Source organism: Gallus gallus, chromosome 3 (assembly GCF_016699485.2).
Source record: "Gallus gallus isolate bGalGal1 chromosome 3, bGalGal1.mat.broiler.GRCg7b, whole genome shotgun sequence".
Taxonomy (NCBI): Eukaryota; Metazoa; Chordata; class Aves; order Galliformes; family Phasianidae; genus Gallus; species Gallus gallus.
In genome coordinates, this window is record NC_052534.1 from 68,034,538 (window position 1) to 68,058,390 (window position 23,853).

At 44.2% G+C, this 23,853-nt stretch overlaps 1 protein-coding gene across 17 annotated transcripts in view; it reads right to left on the reverse strand.

Annotated features, from left to right (window-relative positions):
• Positions 1-3,368: 3,368 nt before the first annotated feature.
• PRDM1 (PR/SET domain 1) overlaps positions 3,369-23,853 on the reverse strand; it is a 97,775-nt gene continuing 77,290 nt past the window's right edge. For 14 of the 17 annotated variants that reach the window (XM_040697684.2, XM_046939151.1, XM_015284537.4 and 11 more), the window contains 5 exons: positions 19,774-19,893; positions 16,377-16,629; positions 7,374-8,482; positions 6,936-7,064; positions 3,369-6,517 (listed from right to left, as the gene is read on the reverse strand). In XM_040697684.2, coding sequence (XP_040553618.1) covers positions 5,942-6,517; positions 6,936-7,064; positions 7,374-8,482; positions 16,377-16,629; positions 19,774-19,893 — 2,187 coding nt within the window. In that variant the 3' untranslated portion in view covers positions 3,369-5,941. Of the gene's footprint in view, positions 6,518-6,935; positions 7,065-7,373; positions 8,483-16,376; positions 16,630-16,927; positions 16,969-19,773; positions 19,894-20,408; positions 20,599-23,853 lie in introns of those variants that run through there. The other 3 variants (XM_040697686.2, XM_046939155.1, XM_015284539.4) reach the window with 3 other exon arrangements.

Genomic DNA, 23,853 nt, shown 5'->3' on the forward strand with positions numbered 1-23,853 from the left:
CACTCCTCAGCATTCAGCTGACTTCTAATGGCTGATTAAAAAGGCACATTTTCACTTTTCGTGTATCCCCGCTCCTTTTCACACCTGGTTACAGTTTCTGCACCATTTTTAACTTTTGTTTATTTCATGACTAGTTGCAGGCCAGGTGACAGCCCTCCAAGGAGCCACCAGCAGCAGAACCCCAATCCTTCCCGACTGGTGAAGGCCACAGGTGCTTACAGAGAACTGCGAGGCTGGCAAGGAGCTGGTCTGATTCACAGCAGCCTGTGAATATGCACAGAACCCGCCCTTAGAAAAATGCTGCCTGAGTGCACGAGGTAGGCTAAGGACAGGGGAAAGCAAATGCTGTCTGTGGTTTGCAGAGGGACAGTTCTCATGCAGAAAGTTTTGCCGTGAAAACCTGAAAGAGTCTGGGAACCAGGACCACAGCCCAGTTAGTCCTGTGTGGGCTTCTGCCTGCTGTGCTCATCGTCCTGCTGAGAACTCTGTCATTTAAACTTGGATTTAATGAGTAAACTTATCTGGGAGACACGTCAGGTCCCCCATCCCATCCGAACAGGTGATCCCCTCAGCACTGGGGAAGCAGTGATGAGACCTCCAGCATTTATTTTGCAGTGCACGTTTCAGTGTGAACCCAATCACTGCACTTCCCCTTGAAGTGCGGCCACTTTGGGGCTGGAATGCTGTAAGGAATCTCACTTGGTACTGGGATAAGGAAATGATCAAGGACTTGCCTAGTCACAATTAATGGGGGGAAAAAAAGAGCTGAAGGCCCTTATTAATCATTGCACAATGAGGAAGTCATACTGGTTTGGCTCCCTTCAACAGAGCTATTTGGTCACACCTACCTAAATGGTTTGGCATCCCAACCATGTCCCTGCACACCTGACGAGGCGAGGGCCACCCGCTACGCCCACGTGGCGCTGGGCTGCCTGACCCCGGCAGCTGGGCAGGAGACCAGCACTCAGAGGCCAGCATCTCTATGTAGGGGTGTGCCCTTCCATCTCCAGGCAATGGTTTCTGCCCCAGGCCCTGGTGCTGGTGCCTGTGCATCACAGCGCACGTCCTGTAGCTGGAGCTTGACGATGTGGAGAGTGCGGCTGTAGGCTGCAGTTATTGCCACCATGGCCACAATGGACGTGAAGCATGTCCATATGAGAAGTGAATTGCAGAAGCTGTGCTATGTATAGGACGTCCCTTTCTCAGCATCTCATGGCAAACTAACCTCCCATTTCTGGGGAAGTATTGAGCCTTTGACAAAATATCCCTGTTCAGGGACCTGATTTAGCGGAGGGTTGTTAGAGTTAGGGTAGTATGGTTAGGCCGTGGTTGGACTCGATGATCTTTGAGGTCTTTTCCAACCTGAGTGATTCTATGATTCTATGTTTTTCTCTGTTCCAGGCAGGACTGGTTGGTGCTTCTGAGCTAAACTCCAGCTGTGCTCCATGCATCCCAGCCCCTTGTCCCCACCAGCCCAGGCCTCACTGCTGTGTTGAGTGCAGGAGGGAGTCCCGCTATGGGAAGGGATGGGGCAGCCATTTTGGGGAAACCTATTGTCAACCACCTCCAACACATCGAGGAGCTTTTCCGAGGCTGCCATTGTGGCTTCTGTTTGTCAGATACCTGCCCCGTGACGGGTGCATTCCGCAGCCCCGCCACAGCCACTCAGCCCCAGCTCATGCAGTAATTAGCCAAGTGTTTCCTGGCTGCCTTTAATTATGGTCAAAACTATTGCCCTCTAATGTCATGCCTCCACACAAAAGCATAGGCCTGGGCTCTGTCTCACAAGGAGTACGGTCCCGGCACGTGTTGGGATGGCTCCACGTACCCACAGCTGCTAACTGAACATGACGGGCTCACGTCCCATAGGCAAATCACATCGTCTTTTTCAACCTCACAGGTGTAATCGCCCACATTTGGTCTTCCAGGTCATTATTAGCTGGCCAGAATGGTGGGGCCCTCCTCAAAGCTGCATTTGATACAGTCTCAGCTCCCATGGTGAGGCAGCTCAGCTGGCAGCGCCACATTGTGCTTGGTCCCCCATTTCTGTGGTGATGGCGGTGAGGTAGGCCTCAAGTCTGCCAGTCCCAGCCAACTGCTCCAGGGGCACATGGCTCCACGGAGCTGCATCCAAAAGCGGCCAGAAGTTCTTAGTTTTTGCCCACAGACCGTGAGCCGTCCTGGTATTGTCACCATCCATTGTTGACCCCACGTTGCTGGTGACAACACTCCTCCAGTGACTTCTAACTGGCTGTGGCCTGCCAGAAACAACAGCCCCAGCTGCTGCGCTCGGCCTCGCGAGGCTGTGATCTATAACGTGCATTGTCTTTTTATGTAATGCATTTTATTAAACATCTTCTAAAGCTTACAAGTGTCCCCAGGACATAACTCTCCAGCACAAAGTACTGCCTTGCCAAGTAATGAAGTATGATTTATGGCGGTAACGGTTATCCTATGTTTTTTTTTTTTTTAAATTATTACAGCAATAGCTCTGTCGAATATAAGAATATAACATGCTGCATTTGGCACGTTTATGACAACAGGGCTCTGGTTTTCTTAACTCCACAGCTCTGCGTTGGCAGAATGTCAAATTCTTGAGACAGATGTTTAAATGAATTTTAAGAGGACAGTGGAATACTTTTAAAGCATCATACGGGTGCTGAGTGTCTCAATATGGGGCGGCACATTATTCCTGTAATGTTCAGGTAGAGGAGGCCAGCACATGGCCTTTCTGGATTGGATCTCATGGCAAATGATGGGAGTAGCAAATGTCGAATTTGCTTTCAGAGGCATCCTCACATGTCATTACTTTTTGGCTGGGGGTTCTGGGGCTGGACGCTTGACCGCCACCTTAGGTTTGGTTCGTGTTCTCATCTCAGTGGCGAGCAACAAAAACAGATCCACATTTGTTTTGAATGCCGTTCCCACCACGCTGATACAGGGCTAAGTGGTCTCATGCTGACATTCTGAGTGTGTCATTGTGGTCCCAGTGGTTACAGTTTCAGGCCAGAAATGACAATCATTTGGAAAAATGTAAATGAGAACCCTAGTCGTATATCTTAGAGGCAGATAGCATTCAAGCATTTCCATTGAAACGCTGAAAAAAATAATGAAAAAAACCCAACTTTTTTCTAAGGTATTGGCTAGAAGAGCGTGCCATAATGAAACACAACCAGGGTGTTTGGCGCTGGCATTGTTCGCCACTTTCAATCATGGAAAATCAGAGCCCACAAAAGCAGGAGTCAGCATTGTTGGAGACATCATCGCCGTCAGCGCACAGTGTGCTTGCGGCCGGGAGGGGAAGGCACCCTGCGACGTGGCTGTGCACGCACTCAGTGCAGAGACATTGAAGACAAGTGAAGCATCAGTAAAGCAATGAACACTTATATTTAATTTACATTTGACAATTTGCACATAAATAATGATGTAAACCAATACGTAAACATATGATAGTTTGTTGTTCTAGCAAAGTAAAAAGCCTGTTAACTTTGGTCAGAGTCTTTCTTAAGAGAGACAAAAAAAAAAAAAAAAAAAAAAAAACAAACCCCAAAACACTGTTGATTGTTGCTACATTCACATGTAAAACTTCTAAGGGAAGGGGGAAACAGTAAAGAGAAGTAACAATTCTTAAAGCTGATGCATATAAATTCTTGTAAAATTTGTATCAAATACAAGAAAGCACTACAGGCAAATATAGGAAAAGTGAGTGTCCAGTGACAGAGTAATGATACTTTGGTTTATCCTACAAGTACGTACTATATTTATGAACTATTGCTACATTTAAAAGATGTCAGCCTCACAAGTTGCAGGAGTGGAAATGTAATGAACTGTAGTCCTTCAAAAGCTGTGTGTATGTTGGGATTGTTGAACCAAAGGCATTAAAATAAAGTTCTGCAGGGAAAAAAATATCACCAAATCCTGGATTGATGAAGTGGGAGACCTTACAATTTGTAATAGAAACAGACAAAAAGATGCACCTGGAGGGGAAGACTGTGCTAATGCTACTGAAATTGATGCGAGTTGATGATGCAACTTGTTAATGGCAGGATATAATGAGACTGGGGGGCTCACTACAGCTCGCCCCCACTGACTTTCAGCCTACCCTTCACTGTGCTCTGCACTCACACCATGCATGCGTAGTATTTGGCTTCTTTTTGGGTTCTTTTGGTTAAGTTTTCTGGTTGCTCGTTCACTGCCCACCCGCCTCTTTTCCCCCCAGTACACACTGCCAGGAGAGCAGGGCACTGAGGACCCCAGTCCTGCAGACACGGTTCCTCCCCCTGACTTTGCCCAGACTCCCCATGTGAGTGACGTTTTTCACATCAGGCGTTTGCAAGTTCGGGCCCTGCAAAGACAGCCCTGCATGTGTACTTGCAAGCGATAAATGCCTTTGTACAACCTTTTGGTTTTGAGGTCATTGGTAATATGCAAAACTGGATAACATTTGATTTTCACGCTTAGATGAAAAATAGGTTTTATTACATGGTTTGGCTCACAACTTAAGTGGTATAAATATATATACATATACATATATAGTATAGTGGTATAAATATATCTATAAATATACATGTACTCTTTGCTACACCTCAAATGTCACCATATCATCTTTGGGCTTAGCAAAACAAAAAGATAAAGGACGTGCATTCTATCTTTCCCTGTGCACATTTTGGTTTCTTCTCTAAAGTAGCAAAGCATTTAGATAAAACAGCATTGTCTGCACCACTGGACACAAGCACTGAGGTAATTGTTGTTCAACAACTTTGCAATGCCCTTTTCTTCTTTAATTAAATTAACCACAAAATGTACAAACACAAATACTGAGAAAAATCTGAGTTGTACAGGAAGGAAAGAAAAAATATGTATGTGCCAGAAAAGGACTTTGTTCCCCACTTCTACACCCAGGCAAAGCGGGTGAGAAAAACACATGTAAGACCAAACCCCTTATTTCTCAGGGAGTCTGACTGTTTTTTGTATCCTTGGAAGGCTCTGGCCAAAAACAAACAAAACAAGAAAAAGAGGGAGAAAAGAAAGAATTCTGCCGAAAATCTCCCTTGAGGCAGAATATTAAGAATATTGGTGTGTTTGCTTTTAAACCGTTGTTGGAAACAAAAGCATGTAAGTGATATATTATTTTGGAAGAGCCACTTTAAGCTGATGCGTTCCTTTGGTCATAAAGTTATGTGACAAGGTGTGGGCCTATCGCTGTTCTCTAAAAACCTACGGTATCGTCCATGCAGGTGTTTGCTGTGTCACATCTGTTCTGGGTAGAGCTGCAGGTAGAAGAACCTCTCCTGCCCTCAGAGAGGCCGGGGCAGCAGTTTCTTCTCTGCTTGCTGCTACCTTTTCTTTTTTTTTCTTCTCCTTTTCGATCCCAATGGGGTGATTTGCACATAAAAGTACCCAGCATTTTTTTCAGTCTGACTGATCTAGGATTCTGTATGTCAATGTCCAACTTTGGCAATAGAAAAAAACACATTTGTTTAAAAGACATTGGTACATAAAACATGGTTACTGAAACCCCAATCTTAGGTTCTTAAAACAGATGTGCAGAAAAAAAACTCAATGAAGAATGGCCATAAAACAAAAAATAAAAACACTTAAAGTAAAAATTACAATGAATTTCCCAGTCATTGTAAACATTTTTCTAATTATTGCTTTTAGAATGATAAATTGCATAATAAATTATGAAGTACTATCATTGAAAAAATAATTATGGATAGATGATTGTCTTTTAGTAACTGGCGAGGCAACACGCAGTCCTTTGCCTCTTTTTATGCCCTGAGAAAACAGTAACTTTGGAGTTCCTTCTTTCAGCTGGAGAGCGTAGGGAAACTACTGTAAGCCAAGATTGCTTTGCAGCATTGAAACTATGTACAAGCAACTGCTACAGGCACCCTGACTTGCCAAGTCATAAATAAAAAAATCACTTTGCCAAAAAGTCTTAAGGGTCCATTGGTTCAACTGTTTCTTGCTTGACCTTTACAGGTAACAGAGGTAGCGGGTGACTGTGAGGCAACTTCATAATTGACATATCTGAAGACTCGTAAAGGTTGCATCCTGAGGAGATAAGTCCATTTCCCAGGTTCCTCTGTAAAGATACTTTGAGATTAGCTCCTTCCATTTCCCTTCTGAGCACGGTCAGTATATCCTTCTCCACGATGGACGTTAAGTCGATATTGTCCTCCACCTCTTCCAACTTGTCGGCATTGTCACTGATGTCGAACTTCTCAATCTCCTCGTTGATTCGGTTCAGGTCCTCCATCGAGAGGCCGGAGGCGGGGGCGACAGGGCAGTTGCCCTTCAGGTGGACCTGGAGGCTGCAGAGGTGAATGTAGCTCTTGTGGCAGTGGATGCATTTGTGGGGACGCTCCCGGGTGTGGAGACGCTTGTGCAGCTTCAGGTGCACAAACTGGGTGAATTTGGCTGGGCACAGCTTGCACTGGTAAGGCTTCTCTCCAGAGTGGAGCCGCAGGTGGGTTTTGAGATTGCTGGTGCTGCTGAACCGCTTGTGACAAACCTAAGGGGGGGCGGTAGAGAAACACTGAGTGAGTGGGAGGGGATTTTATGCTTTAAATCAGACACCTAGGTGGAGATGGCAGGATGAAGCAGCAGCTTTTTATATCTTCAGACTTTCTCACTGAGGGGAAAAAAATCCCCAGCTTTTCTATTTTAAATATTGCTGAATAGCATTTTGAGTGTGGTGGTGGCAAAATTGTATCAGACAGATGCTGCCCTAGCAGGCTGACGGCAACCATGCTGTTTCACAGACACTGGCACACCAGGGCTGGAAACAGCTGTGACGTGGATGTGAATCCTGAGCAGTTGCCAGTTTGTCACGCAGCTCGCCACACAGGCTGTGCACACAGGGCAAGGAGAGTCCAGCCCTGCTGTCCTATCAGCCTCCAAGGGAAGCTGTCTTTGCGCGTGTTACATACCTGACACTCGTGGGGCTTCTCTCCTGTGTGTACCAGATAGTGCTTCTGGAGGTGAGCCAGCTGTGTGAAGCCTTTATTGCAAGTCTGGCATTTAAATGGTCTCTCTCCGCTGTGTACTCGGAGGTGCACCTAGGGAGAAACAAAGCAATTAACAATTGGCAGTTTCCAGTAATGCAATGAAAGTACTTTCAGATGTTTCCTAAAGTTAGCAGAAGCCTCTCACTGCCAAAATGCACTGCTACCTAGTTAATTAGGTGGCGTCAATGTTAAGGAATTGTCTCTGCAGCCATGCTTTCTTGGTGGGGGATGCAGTATTAAGCCCAGACTGATCAATGGCCTGCCAAGCACCAGAGCCTTGTCCCTGCTTTTCCTAGAAAACCAACAGCGAGAAATAGGAGCCTTGCAGTGAGCCTGTGTGTCTTAGTCTCCACCACCTACCTTCAGATTGGAGAGCTGGCCAAAGGTCTTGGAGCAAACGTTGCATTCGTACTTGATCTTCCCGTTCTGCTTCTTCAGTGGGTATGGGAGGGTTTTGTAACCAGTCACATTCCTCTTGCTTTTAATGAGATTCATGGCTTCTTCACCGCCGGTGGCAGCCAACACCACTGAGGTAGGTTTAGGTTGCATTATGTGTTCTGAACTGGCTGCTGTACCAGCTGTGGGTGACCCGCTGGTGGGGCTGCATGGCTTGTCCTTCATGCTGGCAGCAGCGCCCGTGATAGAGAAGGCACTGTTAGGTGCTGGTATGAGGAAGTCTCTTGGATGATCGGGCTGCAGCAATCGACGGCCTCCTTCGCTGGGCAATGAGCTGGGGAGCGTGGTGGGGTTCAACATGTGGTGGGAAAGGCTACCTCCACTGAGCAGGTTGCCATAAAGGGGATACATCCGTGGGAAGAGATTGAAATTGTTGATGCCATTGATATTGTTCAAAGCGCTCAGGTTATTACAGCTCATATTAAACGGAGGTAACAGAAATTTGGGGTAGTGGGGGTTATAGGATGGTAGAAAGGCAGATGGGAGGTGGCTAGGGGGGGCGTATCCAGGGTAAGAACCCAATCCTTCTGAGCCATAGGATCCGTTCAGGTATGAGTATGACTCTCTGTGCTCTTGGGAAGTCGGTGCCAGAGGTGAAACTGTGACCCCTGGGCTGCTGTGAGGACTTGAACTTTTTAAACTTTGGTCTGGACTGCTCCTCCCAGAAGGACTTGGTGTAGTAGATGACTGGATGGGTGAGTGAGTAATGTAGCTGGGTCTGTCCATCCCATATGCTAAGGAAGCTTTCAGATAGTCTTCTGGAATGTGAGGTCGGATCGGGTAGACAACTCGAGGGAAGAAACACCTCTCTGGGCTATAGTTCTTACGCAAATCATCCAAGTCCTTTTCTGGAGTAACCGGTGAAATGTTGGTTTGGAAGAAGTCTTTTCCTTTTGGAGGACTGGATTCCATTTTCAGGATTTCTTTCACACTGTGCTCCTTCTTTGGGACGCTCTTCTGATAGAGCTCATCTTTATCAGCACTGTGCTGCTTTGGATTAACGTGGGTTTGTGCTGAAATACAAAGACAAGGCAATTATTATTTAGCTAAGCTACCTTCATTATCTCTTTTCAAAACACAATCTAACTCCCACAAGCTTAGTGGGAAGGATGGGCCACTGCCAGAGATAAAAATTCATTCAATTCACCAAAAAATTAACTTCTGTGCAAACAAACAAACAAACAAACAAACAAACAAAAAAAAAAAAACGCTTGCTGGTATGAAGGCGTTAACAAAATAAATAAATAAAATAAAATAAAATAAAATAAAATAAAAAATTAAGGGACAACTACCATTTTGTACAGATCTGCACAATGATTCATTTGCAGAACGATAGTCTCCATTCTGCAAACTGATTTCTCTGTACTTTCCCCTTAAATTCGACCAGCTTCACTGTTGGATATCTCTTCAAGCTGTACTTCTAGCAAATGTGGTAACAAGCATTTGTTCACAATACAGGTTTACCAGAAGGACTTTACAGAACACAAGCTCCCAGAAATGTTCCTCACTAAAATAACAAGGCATGACAAATCGGCTTTTGCCAAACCGCAGCAGTCACTTCACCAGCCAGTTCAATTACTTACAGTACCAAAAAGCCCATGGCTGGCTAGGATGAAAGCCTTCTTCAAAGAGAAGGTATTCTCCATCAGTAAACAGATCATTACTCATTAAATATACTGCTTAGGAACATCTACAACAAAGCAGACTATTTACTGCAGATTTCTGTGGCATTCTGTCTATGCAAAACTCCTCTGCTTACAGCTGTACTTTATAAAAAAATTGCTGAAGCAAAGCAAAAGAAAGCAAGACTGGTTGGCTCCAGCTTAAGTTGAAATGTACTTAAAAAAGAAAGAAAGAAAGAAAGAAAGAAAGAAAGAAAGAAAGAAAGAAAGAAAGAAAGAAAGAAAGAAAGAAAGAAAGAAAGAAAGAAAGAAAGAAAGAAAGAAAGAAAAAAAAGAAATGTGCATTTAGAAGGAAATAGAAGCTAACATCCATTTGGCTCAGTTCAGCACATACACAGACGGTTTGTTTGTATTCAAAGACTCTACCTTCTTATCTGGACATAATATAATACAAACAGCCCACTGGAGGATAGAAAAAGAATTCTACTTGTATCTAATCTCCCAAATTTAATAGTTATATAATCACAAAATGATGACTTGGAAGATGTTTTATTATAGGGGAAAAACTACAAAAAAGTTTCATATTAGTGGTTAGCTATGTGCAAGTTTTGCCATCAAGATATGCAGGACAGCGCTGAAGGTACGTGACTCGAAAGTATCGCAGCCCTTCTGCCAAATTTCTGCTTTTGTGACTGACAGTTCTTCCTCTGCTAACTGGGCTGAGAAACAGTTGTTTCTAATTTCTGACGGACCAGCTAAACCCAGTGAGGAAGATGGAAACAGGCAATGACCACACCGCTTTCAACGCAGATTCTTTGCTTCACTATTCACTACCCTCACGGAATCTATCATTTGGCAACATTACCCTATAAGGCAAAGAAACAGCCATTTATTAAACGTATCCAAGAAAACAGCTGCTTTCAAAACATGCTCCTGCTCACAGCAACCCGCTTTTACAGTAGCATCTTTTTTCAAACAGCGTTAGTCTGGCAGCAAGCATATCTAATTTGAGATGTGCAGGCAGATTGTCTATGTTCAAATTGCAACGGAATGCAATCAAACATAGACATGGTCAATTAAAGTATTTATGATCAAATACAGGGTGTGTTGTACAGCAAGCACATGCATAAGCGTGCAGATGGCTTCCCAACTACCTTACTCGATGTTAATGTTTAATTCAGAGCTGTTTCAAAAATATACTGACAACAGGTCGTGTTGTCTGACATTAGAAATCATCCACTTTTCTTCTGTCATTTTGTCCGTACTCATTTCTAAATGCCCACTCAGGTTTTGGGTCAGGACATCTAGGTCTGCTAGGTTTAAGAAGCCCCACACTGGCATAGTGGATAATGTTATCTCCATCTCCTTATCAGCCGCCTGTCACCACGCCAGCGTCTCCGAGCAAACATTCCCAGTGACGCTATCAGCAACGGGAAGTATTGGGATCGGAAGTATTGAAAGCTGGGCAGGGGGTGGGCTGGGAGAGGGAGGGACTTGTGAAGCCTCACAGCAGAATAAATAAATACCACCTTATCAGGCCCCTATCAGTTTCTCCGTGGGGTCTGTCAAGCAGGAAGTTCAAATTGACACTTTTCGTTTTTAAAGAAAAAAACAAGTCCTGGGGGAGGGGAAGAGGAAGGAGAAGTGCCAGCGCTGCTGGAAAAGTGATAGAGAAACCCAGACGCCTCAGCTGGAGGAAGGGCTCTCTCACTGTCACAAGGGTAAAGCAGAGGGTGGGGAGGTACGTGCCTGATGTGCCAGAGAGAGCCCATGAAGCGAGTGACAGAGAGGAAGCTCACGTGGAGAACTTAACTTGCTGTGTATAGCCACCCAACGGCCCCACTTGACAGACAGAAGACAGTGGCTCTTTCTTTCCATGCAAAGTTCCCAGTAAAGCCTTCCCTCCTATTAATTTTCACATGCAACAGAAATCACAACATTTAAGGACCATTTTCCAAGTCTAACTGTGACAGCTCTCTTTAGCTTGGAGGTCATCTTCGCTCCATAAATCCCCTCCTGACTTTTTCCCCTATTACCTGAGCCCAAGGAAGACTTGGAACACCAGAGATCAAAATACAAACAAGTGTGTCAGCACCGTGTAAAACAAGAGAAGGTAATGTCAGAAGCCAAGGAGAGGTTCTGATGTTTTATGCTGAACGTGGATTTAAACCAGGGCTGAACCTGACTGAGAGGTTTATAACTTACTGCTCTTAAAGGACCCATACTTCAAAGTTAGAGAGATTTTTTACAAATTGATTTTTTTAATTTTGTGATTTTAGTTGTTTCTTTGAATTTAAGTTGTTTCTAATCACGTCTCTCTCTTACCATGCCTCTCTCTCCATCCCACTCCTCCCAGCACACACATATATAATAGATAAAGGCACACAATCTTCCAAGATCTGTATTGTTTCTGTGGTCAGGCAGGCACACAGAAAAGAAGTTAATGACGAAAGAAGAACAATGCAGTTGCATTTGCAACTTACTGATCTGAGGGGAAAAAAACCCAGCAGACGTGCCTCCTTCAGAGCCTGATCCACTTCTCACTGAGGTCAACAGATCATTTGCTCAGGTCTGAGATTTGTGAGTGCATGCGAGAGGAAAGGGGACAGAAATCCTGTTACTTTTAAGTATTAATGAAACGTGAGCGGAAGGGCTGCCTGAAGTCACTCCAATGTGGGTGTTCCAGTTACAGGCTGCTGTGCTGTCAGTTTTGCTCATTACTTGAGCTCCTAGCTATAGCCTGAGAAAGGCTTCATAAAAACAATGATCTGTTTTTTCTAAAAACTTGAAAAACGGTTGTAGGTAGACAGTAATTTCAATAGTAATTTCAGGAGTGAAATGGTACCGAACACTTTGAGTGGTGAAGCTTAATTATGCCAATTCACATTTTTGATCTAAATTAAGCACGCTTTTGCTAGTAGAAAGAGAACCTCGAAGTTGTGAAATAGGCAAAACAAAGAGTGTTTCCACTCAAAATGAGAGTGGAGACCAACATTTAGAAGTCTATAATTTGATCATCTGTTTTCTAAATGTGTCCAAGGCAGTGTGACTTGCCTTTGAAATCGTTATGCTCAAAGAAGGACTTCAGAGATGCCTTCAAATAATCCTCAGTATTAAGTCAACTTCAGCCCCAAATTCTGGTTTTGCAGAGAGAACTTTGTATACAATTTGAAAATCATTTTTCTCAGCCCTTTTGAAGATTCCAGTAGGCACTTTTTAAACAAATGCAGATGTTTCCTTTCGACCCAAACAGAAAAGCTTTAAAACCAGAAAGTGAAACTGACCATAAACAAAAGGGAAAGCAAAGAGCATGCGTTAGCTAACGACAAATTTATGAGGGTCAGTGTAATGAAAGCAAGAATACATTGCATTTTAAAACCAAGCATTAAAATCTTCACAGAATACAAAAGATCAAGTAAAACCTCACAGAAACTGTACACGAAATACAAAAAATTGCCAAGTATTTCCCAAACACCCAAACTGTCTTCCCTGAACTCAAACTTCTTTCTGAAACTTGACCAAAATAAGATGTCACCTGCCTGTGCTTGACTGATGAGACAAACATGACATGAATAGCAGGAAGTTGCATCACATGGTTGCAATACGTGAACATTATTATCAAATAGTCATGACCTGAGTCAATGCAATTGTATTTTGTTTTTAGAAATAAAAAAACACTATTGCCCTCTCCACCCTTCTTTTCAAAATCAAGCTGCTATGATAAGTGGGAATGAAATGCTAGGTTAGGTGGGATCCCTAAACAAATTTCCTCAGTTTGTTCCCTAATCCAAACACACAGTATATCATAGACAAACAGTTGATTCCAATGCAATAAGGCTAAGAAGCACACCTAAAAGTTATCAAAATGGAGCATTTTGGTCTGTAGGACACAGTAAACTTGTCATCACACTAAAACAATTTACTGCACAATGTGACAGTGTCTGATGTCTCAAATCTTGATGGAAAATAACACTAGCAGCCTCAAAACAGGCGGAAAGGAAAAGGGAATGTGTTGAAACGAGACTCAGTTTCTTCCCCGAGGATGGAGTGGAGTCTTGTTTCTACCACATTTGTGAAACCCTTGCAGGCACCTCAGCATCTGCTCGAGGTGTAGCTTCAATCAGAGCTAATCATGGCCGAGAAGGTAGGTGTGTGCTTCAGCGTCTGAAGGACTGGGTCAAAGGCCCCAATTCAAGAAAACACAGAGGACATGGTTAAACCCGTAACTAAGTACATGCTTAATTGCTGTCTTGGATCTGGATGCTTTCCTTCTACGGTGCAAATGAACTAACGCTGGAGAAGTTACCTTTAATTTGAAAGTTTGCTGTTACAGAGGCAAGTAGATGTTATACGTGGATGTGTAAATATATTTATGCTCCAAAGTGGTAGTTCTCTCATTTTTGAGGCCACTAATTACAGGAAATAAAGCCAGAGAAATTCTCTGATACATTTTTTCCCTGGAGGTCCATCCCACTCTGGTACTTAGAGAGGATCTGAGGTGTTGAAGGTTAGGGCTGTGATCCCAAAGCCCCTGCGGCACCTAAAGCATCTGCCTATAGTTTAAGCCGGTAAAACTGAGGTGACACTGGATAGATATTCTCTGTCAGTGCGTATCCCAGGCCACCCTTCATCTTCACCAAAGCCTTCTGCACAACCAAAACATGGCAGACGGATGGAATGGGAGCTGAACGCACTGTGGTCTACCGGTGCCATTGTCCCACAGTTCACTAGTGCATGTCCCAGCAGAGAGGAACCCTGATGGGATCTGCACCCCAGCTTTGCCTTCCTTTTCCTCAGAGGATGCCAAAACCAGCAGCCAGGAGGTGGGAGAGAGGCAATGCCTGGCTGATCCTCTGAGGAAATCCATGCCACCTGAAAGACCAAATTATTAGAGATTCCCTTAGTTGGAAAGAGCTTTCCTGAAGGATGGGCCAGTGGAAGGGCCTCTCAAGCACTGATCTCAGCCTGTACGACTGTGTTAAAGTGTTTTGATGGGGCAAAGCTCCATCTGCAGCCAGAGTGTTACACAAACAACTCAGGGATAAGCTGCCTGCACTTCAGTCACAGATGAACACACTGTGAGGAGGCCTGGGCCAAGCTCATGCTACAAAGAGAGGCCGGAGAGGCAGCGGGGGTGCTTGCTAATTTTAAATTTAACTACAAGAAGTAGTCTGGGAGGAAGGGGAAGAAGAAAGCTGCACGGTGCTGACATTTGCTTTAAACTCATCTGGTTCCAGTATTAATGTTAGAAAAACATCCCCACCCGCACGGCTGCTACAGGCCCTGCAGTGAATAAGCGTCTTTGAGAGACCTCTGGACTTTTTTTTGTTTGTTTGTTTTTCTTGAAAAAGGGCATCAAAATGCAAATGGTCCTCAATTTTTACAGTATGTGAAGGGTTTCTGGCCTAGTGGTAGGCCTCAGGCTTGAGCATGTTCATTATAAAGACAAATGAAAGAAGATAAAAATGAGAGAGCTGTTACTGTCCGTGGAAGATGCTTAAAAAACTGATAAACTTTTGCTCTTTTCTCTTTTTCTTTATGTGGAGGGGGCTAACATAAATGTCTAAGTAGTTTCAATAATTATTTTTAAAAGGAAGAAGGGATGCTTCAACCTCATTGTCTGGAAAGGCGACGCTTGCTAATGTTAAGACTGAGCTATAGAACTGTTGCTCAAGATCCAGTCACTTCAAATCCAGGTATTAAACCTACTTTTATTAGAATGGGATATTCTATCTGTTCAAACAAACCTCATTTTGACATGAGTAAGAGTAACTGGGTAATTTGTTGACACTTAGCAAATAATACATTCCTTACTACTTCTGTAAGGTAACCTAAGGTGACAGAAGATGTAGGAAACTATGGCTGTATTTGTGTATCCACCCAGTTAGCGCCCAACCAGCTCTGGCTAGCTCTTTGCAAGCTCCTCATCCATGGGAACCCTCAATACTGTGGACTCATCCCATCTGCTAGCCCCACTGAAAATCCAACAGTTCATCATGTCAGGAAATAAACCTGCACAGCTATCGGCAAAATGACATATGTGCACAGATGACAGAATCAGTGAGATATGTCTGGAACAGGGAATATAGCAGCACAAGACATTCCCCCCACCCCCTTCTCCAATTCTTCCTTAAAAGAAGGCAATTTTTTTTCTATATTGTGTTATGTTTAGTAGTGAAAGACAAAGCCCAAAATCTGGTGAAAGCGAGACATTCATGGATGACAGATGTACTTTTGATTAATTTCAATCTGATGTCATTTTCATGATGCAGGGATGCATTTTAGCTCTAATGACCCCCAGAGTAACACTGATATTTTATAACTCATTGTTTGTTGCCAAATAACAGTAAACAGCCCTTTGTATTAAAAAAACCCTGATCTCAGTTTTGCTTCAAATTTCAGCGTTGGCGCCGGCAGAAAGACAGAAGAATGCTCTGCTCAGTCTCGGAGCAGCTAACAAGAGGCAAGGATGTGTAAGAATTGAATAAGAAGTCAGCAGGAATCGCTCCTCCTCTTCAAGGGACTCTGGGTGAGATGCCATGCAGTGATTAATGCTATGAGTAGAGCACTGAGGCTGGAAATGGTAAGAAACCACAGCGGAACCTGAAGATAAACTCCTGGAAATACCTCTTCCCCCGTGCTATTATTTTTGAACAGAAAATGAAAGCTGCACTATGCAGCCAAGAAATGAGGACAGAATATACCAAGCTCAGAATATGAGAAACCAGATGAGAAGAACACACGAGGTTTGCTCTCAGAAGATAGGTAACTTTAGACGCTAGGCCTGAAGAACATTATCCAGTCAACATATATTTTGTCAGACACCTAGACAAAGTCATGGCACACAGCCACTTCCTTGTATAGTAAGGGCAGCACTTTCAGAAAACGACTGGACAGCTTTTAGTATATGCTATCAAAGCAGATTTTTGTTCAATACACTATGAGATCTGGACTTGAAAGTCTATGTGTGAACCAACAGCTATGGTTCTAAGGGAGAGGATATCTTCAGGCTGTCTTGTCCAGAATGTCATCCGATAATACTCAGTTGCTGTTCCATAAAGAAAAGTAACTAATGAGATTTTTAGTAATCTGTTTACATTTGTATAGGCACAGGGAACTCATTCTGCTGTGCTTTTTTTTTTTTTTTTAATTCTCCTTTTCCACTCCAAGCTACCTACTGTGACACAACAGATGATGCAGCTGTGTAATTACAGAACTTATTATTAGATCATATAGGCAGAAGAGACATTACTGGCATTCTTTGTTTATACTGTAATGCACTTACTGAGGTTCATCATTGTCAGCTCTCTGGAGGAGGGATAGTGCAGCCTCTCTGCAAAGTCTCGGCAATACCACACAAGCAGCTCTTGGTTGGCAGGGATGGGCTTGATAGTGTAGAAGTAGATGTTCATTCCATTCTGACAGGCTGCCAAGTTCTGCTCCTGAACTGAGTAGCCAGGGTTTACATAACGCATCCAGTTGCTCTTGTCCTCATTAAATCCGTCAATGAAGTGGTGAAGCTCACCACTTGAATAGATCTGGAACAGAGAGGAAGTGCAGGAAGTGCCTATGAGTATATACATATGCATGATACTCAACATGCGTTTGCAGAGTCCACAGGGGAAAAATGATAAGTTAAAAAAAAAAAAAAAAAAAAAAGCTTTCAAGAAAAAACTGAGCAAATGATAAGTTAAAAAAAAAAAAAAAAAGCTTTCAAGAAAAAACTGAGCAGATATTACTGAAGTAAGAGTTGAAGCTGGGTTTCTTCCCATTCTAATTATGATATTCTCTGTTTTAAGAAAAGAAATGCTTACTCAAAGGCAAGCACACAGCTACCTTTTCCATCTCTGCCCAGCTTGTGTAGCTCTGCTAGTATGGGCAAATCAGACACAAAATCTTAAACGCAAAGTACTCTCCCTGCCTGAGTCCTTTTCCTGGTTCCATGATCAACAACTGGGTGATACTAATGACTGCAAGTCTGAGTGCATGCTTGCATTAATGCTTTGAGTCACCTGTGTATAAGTCTGGCTGTGCTACGTCAGAGTCTTTCTCACCTTTTTCTATGGCCTCTGTACATGCAGTTTCCTACCACCCCCGCCCAAAGGTTTGTACTATGCAAACATCCTCCACCCCCCCCAGAGTCCTAAAGCAACACTTGCTCACAGTTGGACTGTAGCCCTTTTGTAGGAAGGCTGGGCGAGGCAGAGATGAACTTCACCTGCCGTAACTCAGCGAAGACCTGGAAAGGGGCCAGTCGATGAGAAGTCACTTTTCCTATCAAGGGACACGCTCTGACTTGTCCATGGAAGGGAACGAGTATGTGGAGCTACACACTGCTCTGTAGCTTGGGGGAGAAAAAGTCCCAGTCAATGGGGGAAGCTACTGTTTCTTAAAGTGGGAAGAATAGGAGAAGTATTTAAAAAAAAAAAAAAAAAAAAGAAAGAAAGAAAAAGAGAAAAGGAAAAAACCCTCCAGGAGACACGTCTGTTCCGGACACATCCCTTGCTCTTGGGGAGAACTGGCACCACGCTGGATGAAATGGAGTTCCCCAGCTCGCAAATTAAATGACTGGGCACATGAAAGGGAGCAGCCTGCCCCAGTGACAAGTCTCCTTGGGCAGGAAATGCCTCCAGAAGGGGAGACGCAGCTTGCTGCAAGGAGGAGAATGCTGGGCGGCCTATTCCCACCTTAGCGCCCACACCATCGATGGGCATGCCGGGCCTGCCGCCCACCTGAACCTCTCCTCGTTGCCCTGACAGCCACCGGCACTGAGGGGTGAGGCAGCCTGGCCCTTTAACACGGGCCATAAACACCAGAATCACTTTCTTTAAGAGTGACTTCCTGTAAACTGAGAAGGGGGAAATACATGTGGCCTCATCAAAGCGGCCTGCGAGAGATTTTGCGGTGTGTTTGTTATGAGAAAATGGAAGGGAGATGGGTGAATTTCTGCTGTCTCAAGAGGAGCCGTCAAGTTTCTCCGCTTGCCCCAGCTCGCAAACTTCCAGGAACGGCGCAGGGCTGCAGCACTCAGTGCCCGCCCTGACTGTTCCCCAAGGCCAGCATGGGATGGGACAAGGCCTACGCCCCCGCCACCCTGGCCTAGTTGCCCTGCTGGGCTCCCACTTCTTCTGGGTAAGAAGAGAGCAGATGTGCTGAGTCACAGCGCGGTTCCCAGAAATGACGTCGGCCCCGCTCCCCTCAAGCATCCCCCCGCGCGCTGCAGATGTTCCTGCTCCCACCAGTGAGCCAGGCGTGCCTTCAGCAACATGTGGGAAGTTATCTCCCACAATTTCCTTTGCATATGCAGACCTGCTTCAGCCCCATAGGAAAGAATTCATCTTCAGTGCAGCAGTATATCTTGAATGAATCAAGAGATTACAGCAGGGAATTTAACGATGCTTAGATGGCTCCTAGGATATTATTTCCAAGGATCCCCTTGCTTAAAATCACATCACGAAAATGATGTCATCTTCCCCACTGCCACGTACGAATGAAGCAAGATGGTGAGCAGCTCTGATCCCAGAGTCCTCTCTATTACAAACCACTGGCAGGGCTAGGGCCAGCACACTGATCTCTTCCTATATCAGACACGAGCTCTAAAAACTTCAGCTAAAAGAAAAGCGTTGCAGCCCAATGAATGCGAAAGCAGCTGCCTGCTTTGTACAAACACTCATGCAAATAAACTGCCTGTGCAATGCTGTATTAAGTTGCATGAGGATGATCAGAGAAAACCAAAATGATGCAATTAGCTAGGAAGAACTGTGCTTGCCCTGGGTTTCACCTGGATGTGAGGTTGTGATGTTGCTGTGTGGCAGGGAGGCACCTGGGCACAGAGGCTTGGATGTACTCCCAAATACACTGATTTAGATGCAGCCTAAATGGCTAAGGGCAGCAAAACAAATCCATGGAAGAAATGGGGCTTAAAGAATGTTCCCTAAAAATTAGTAATGGGTCTGCAAAGGAAACTGAGGATTATGATAATTGATAAACTGGAGGCATATTCCCCAGCATGGAGTTTCATGCCAAAACAAGTTGGCTGGTGCTCCCTTCCAACTTACAATACTGAATAGAAATTAGGCATCACCTCTAATGTTTGTTTGCCCTTAATGAATTTTCACTTTGCTAGGATTCATGGCTTCTTTTTCTGAAGCAGACTAGAAAAGCCTGCAGTTCGAATTATACATGCTGAAGATCACCTCTGAGCTACAGCAGTTCTATTCAACACCAGGAAAAAATACCCTAAAAGATACCATGATTCCAGAGAAAAAGATGATGCAGTACTTTCACAACTTCTTCATAGCTGGAAAAATCAGGTATACGTGACATTTGCATAAACAAGAATGAATTTCTACTGTGAAGAAATTCAAGATAACCTGCCCCTACAGCAAGCAGCAGAATTATTTCTTTATCCCATCAAGTACTGATCTGCTTCAGAGGACAGAGCCAGGAAGGGCTGGGTATCTCCCTTGCTCTCACCACCTTCACAGCCCCTGTATTCAAGACAGGCAGGCTCTTACTCAGCTTAGCTCACCACGTTCACCCTGCTCCTCCGTGGCAGCAGCACAGAAAAGTTGCCCCCTGCATTCACACAGGTCTGAAGCAGGAAGTGACCCAGCTTTTCAGCTGTACTCATTTAGTGATCTGCTTACTGCAACAACATGGTGCTGTTTTTTCCTGCTTACCCGCCAAAAGTATTTTCTGTTCGCATTCTTGGGAACCGTATCGCTGGTATAGATCTCTCCTACCAGGGGTCCAAAGCGTGTTCCTTTTGGGATGTACTCTTTGCTTATAACTCCAGTGACCTACAAGAAGAGCAGCACAGGATCAGTCCATTGCCAGAAAAAACTGATAATTCTTCCTTCCTCTCCCCTGCCCCCGAACTTACAAGGTTAAACAACTAATACATGATTTTTTTTAGTGGCAGGTCAGCAAAACAGGAGTACTTAACAACTGTGCTGGATATGAGATAACCAGCTTTGTTAGACACTGAAGTCTTACCGAGACATATGGAAGCCAAAGATGAACACTGCCTGAAAAATGTGTTTTGTAGAAATACAAGAAGAAACAGTAAGCAAAATATATAGAGATTGTCAAATAACTTCGTAAGTTACTTTTCCTATTAAAAGACAACCTCTAAAGTCTAGTTCCAGCAAATAAAAATATTCAGGAACTATCAATCACTTTGCTGCTACATAGCCAGCTATAGTTAGGAATTGGAATGACTGCCTCTCCAGGTCAAAACGAAACTTTACCCCTACTCCTCTTACTCCACACCCCTCCTGATAGCTAAAAGGAGAAAAACAACAACAAGACCTACAATTCTATCATCAGTAGTGGCATACAAAACAGAACACGAAATGGCAGTGGGACATGTACTCACAGATCACCCTCTTTTATAAAAAGGAGGCAGCAGTTCCGGTAATATATGACAAGTGGGTTTGGTCAAAAAGGCGTAAAGGTTTTGATGAAAATGCTCCACTGCTAGGTCTAAGAAATGTACTCTAGTTGCTCAGCTTCCTTCTTGACAGTAATTATACCAAAAAAAGTCACTGACCACAAATCAGGAAGCAATTCATCATTATTCAGAAGAACGTGCCTTGGAGTAACCCTTTGCAAAACACTGCTGAGTTATTGGTTTTGTTCCTCACTGTTTCTCACCAATTTTCCTAAATTTAATACATCCAAAGAACATTTTAAAACAGCAATTCTGTAAATCAGAAACCCAAGACTATGCAAGATTGATCCTCCTGCTCAGACAGTGGAGGAAAAGGATGGTAAAAAGCCCATCAATTTGGTATTATAACCAAACCTTCATGGCAAAACATATTAATCATGTTCCCTTCACACATCTTGCCACTTAATAACTGTCTTTTTGCTCATCAGGATTTCAGAACGAGACAGCAATAGCAGAGTTTGCTGATAAACACTGAGAATGGGGATTACTGCTGTCTGTACTCAGCAAGGAATCAACGATCTTACCAAAGCAGATTAGCAGTCACCAAACCCTGCAGATAGCTCACTTCAGAGAGCATTTCATTTTCTTTGTAACAGCCCTTCACAACAGAAGATGGTAAAAACCCTGAACTGCAGACAGCACTTCACAAATTAGCTAAGCCTTGTGATTTTCTCATGCTACATTTTCTTCTGTTGCATCACCTTCAGTGTGAGAAAGAGACAGAGAAGTACTTGTCTGTGTACTGGTTAAGATTAAAAATCCCAGTAACCAACTAATGCCTGGCATAATTTCATGTGAGATGTCAAAATAAAGGGAACAAATAACAGCCCAAGCATCAAGGAGATAATCCACCCGGAAACAGATTGCTGGGTGTATGTGGCGTGGTTGTTGTTCACGCTTGTCTGTGTTTTAACGTGTTTCAGAACACCACAAAACAAATTAAATGTCAACAGTAGAGGTAGTTAAATGCTCCATTGATCTGTGCATCTGGACTGAAGAGACAAAAAAGGGACTTCCAGAAATTTTCCTACACCTACCACAAGCTGAAACAAGCTTAGTGGCTGTTTTATTTTTGTCTTGCTTGTACATTTCTCATAGAGAGCTGAAAAAGGCAGATGTTCTTCTCATCTTCCCCATATATCTTCATTTACATCCATCTGCCCTCTCAAGAGAAGTTCACTACCAAGATACAGCATACCCTACCAGTTTGACTGCAAGGTAGCTCGAGTTTTGGTTGGTTTTTTTTTTTTCACAGTTTTAAAATATCTTGCCCTTAATTAAAATGACTTTAATGAAATTCTCAGAATCTCTAGAAATCACTCCTTGAACCAGTCAACTTGAAACACTCGCTGTGCACTGGCACCTCTGACACAGCAGAATCTTTTTGATATCCACTTCCATAGAGTGTTTGCTTCCTCCCCAGAACACGAGGACAGATTCTCACTCCCTACTATCAGAAGGTGATTTTGGCAGAAGTTCTAGACGTGTGTGTTTGCTCTGCTGAATCAGACTAAAGCTGCCCAGCTGATCTTGAACTAAGGGTGGCTTTCTGATACCAGAGTCCCCAGGAGTCAGCACTGGTGCTGGACGAGGGCTGCCCTCCAGGGGATGGGGACCATCGTGCCAAGCCAGCACCAGGCTCCAGGCCACCATCAGACCCTTGCACAGCAAAAAGGGCTACTGTCCCACCAAGGCTTTGGGATTAGCTTAACAGGAGCCTGCAGAGTGTGGAGCTGCTCAGGGCTGCAGCTAAACAGCAGAGGAGCTGTGTGCCCAGACTGAGGGGAATCTGGCTGCAGGCTGCCAACAAGCCATCACAGAGAGGCATTTCAGACTTGTGTCCACCAGGTGTCCTTCAGCACATTTCTCCATTTGGTGAGACCTTCCGAAGCAGTCTCATGGCAGGGAACCAGAGAGGAGCGTGGCCTGAGTTCTGCTTGCACTGATAGAAGTCTTCTGCCCTTACACCACCCCTGCAAGCATGCCAAACTAACCTATGCAGTAAGCGACCAAAATGCTATTTGCAGAATACTATCTTCTTTACTGACACTTATCCCTTCTCTCTTTAAGCTATAGCCACTTAACAACTTTTAGCACTCTCCCAGCTGGGCCACAGACATATCCTTCCTTTCAATAAAGCATCACTTGTACTGTGAGGACTAAACCAAACCCGATATGGTGATGTTGATGCTGGATCTTAGTGCTCCAGCTAAAGCTGAGAGGAGCTCCCTCTCCTTCACCATGGTCCCAGCAGGATGGAACACACAGAGAGGGCCCTGTTGGCCTTAAGGAACAACAGCTGCACCCTGGGCCTGTGGGGAGCCGGGGGCTGCATGGTGGGGAGCACCCAGCCCAGAGTGGCCACGGCCCTGGAACTGACCAGGGTCCTAATGCGGTGCGAGGGCTGATGTGCTATCAGCCTGCTGGCTGGATACCGGGCATGGCGGGGCTCGGGTTCTTCAGCTGGCCTGAGGGGAGCCCATCCAGTGGATGCTTTATGGGCAGCGCTGGCCTCACTGCTGCCTCAGCACATCTGTCAGCATCAACGGGCCAGTGTGCAGCGCAACAAGCCTGCAGCTCCCACACAGGAGAGAGCAGCACTGAGTGCAGATGCATTGTTACCAAGGGCTTTAAAAGACTAGCACTCCTACAGCTTTGTTTGGAGTGAGAGCATTGAAATAAATGACAACTCCAATGGATTCCTAAAGAGAAGGGTATTTTACAATGGGACCAATAGCTTTAAAGGAATAACAAAAACACAACAAAATGTAAAAAAATATAAAAATCTTACTGGCTCCAGTGCACTGTGAAATAGCAGTATTTTCCAGATGCAAATCAGGACAAGCCATCATGTGCTTTAGGATAACGCTGATTTTTCTTAACTCCTAGGTCTACAGTTGCATAAACCTACCTAAATTTAACCCTTCATTCAGTAAACACTTTCTAAAAGAGCTGCCACAAGAGGAAATGTTTTCAGACTGCTTCCTCTCTGATCATATACGAAAGAAATAAAATAAAAGCCTACAGCAAGTGTGTGAGGTACATTGGTAACAGCTCCAAATCAGAACAGTGTCCACTGCTGAAGAGCATCCTTATCAGAGACGTGCAACAAGTTACTGGCTCACTGAGATCTATTCTCGCTGTCAAGAGCACAGGATGGGGTGCTAGGATGGGGCACTGGCAATATTCAAGGCAGCCGAATAATTGTCACTTGATGTCAAGAAGGGCTGTTTGGGCTATAAGCAAAGCCAAAGGGAAAAATTATTGAAAAAAAATGTTTTGAAATGAAAAAGATTATTCACATATG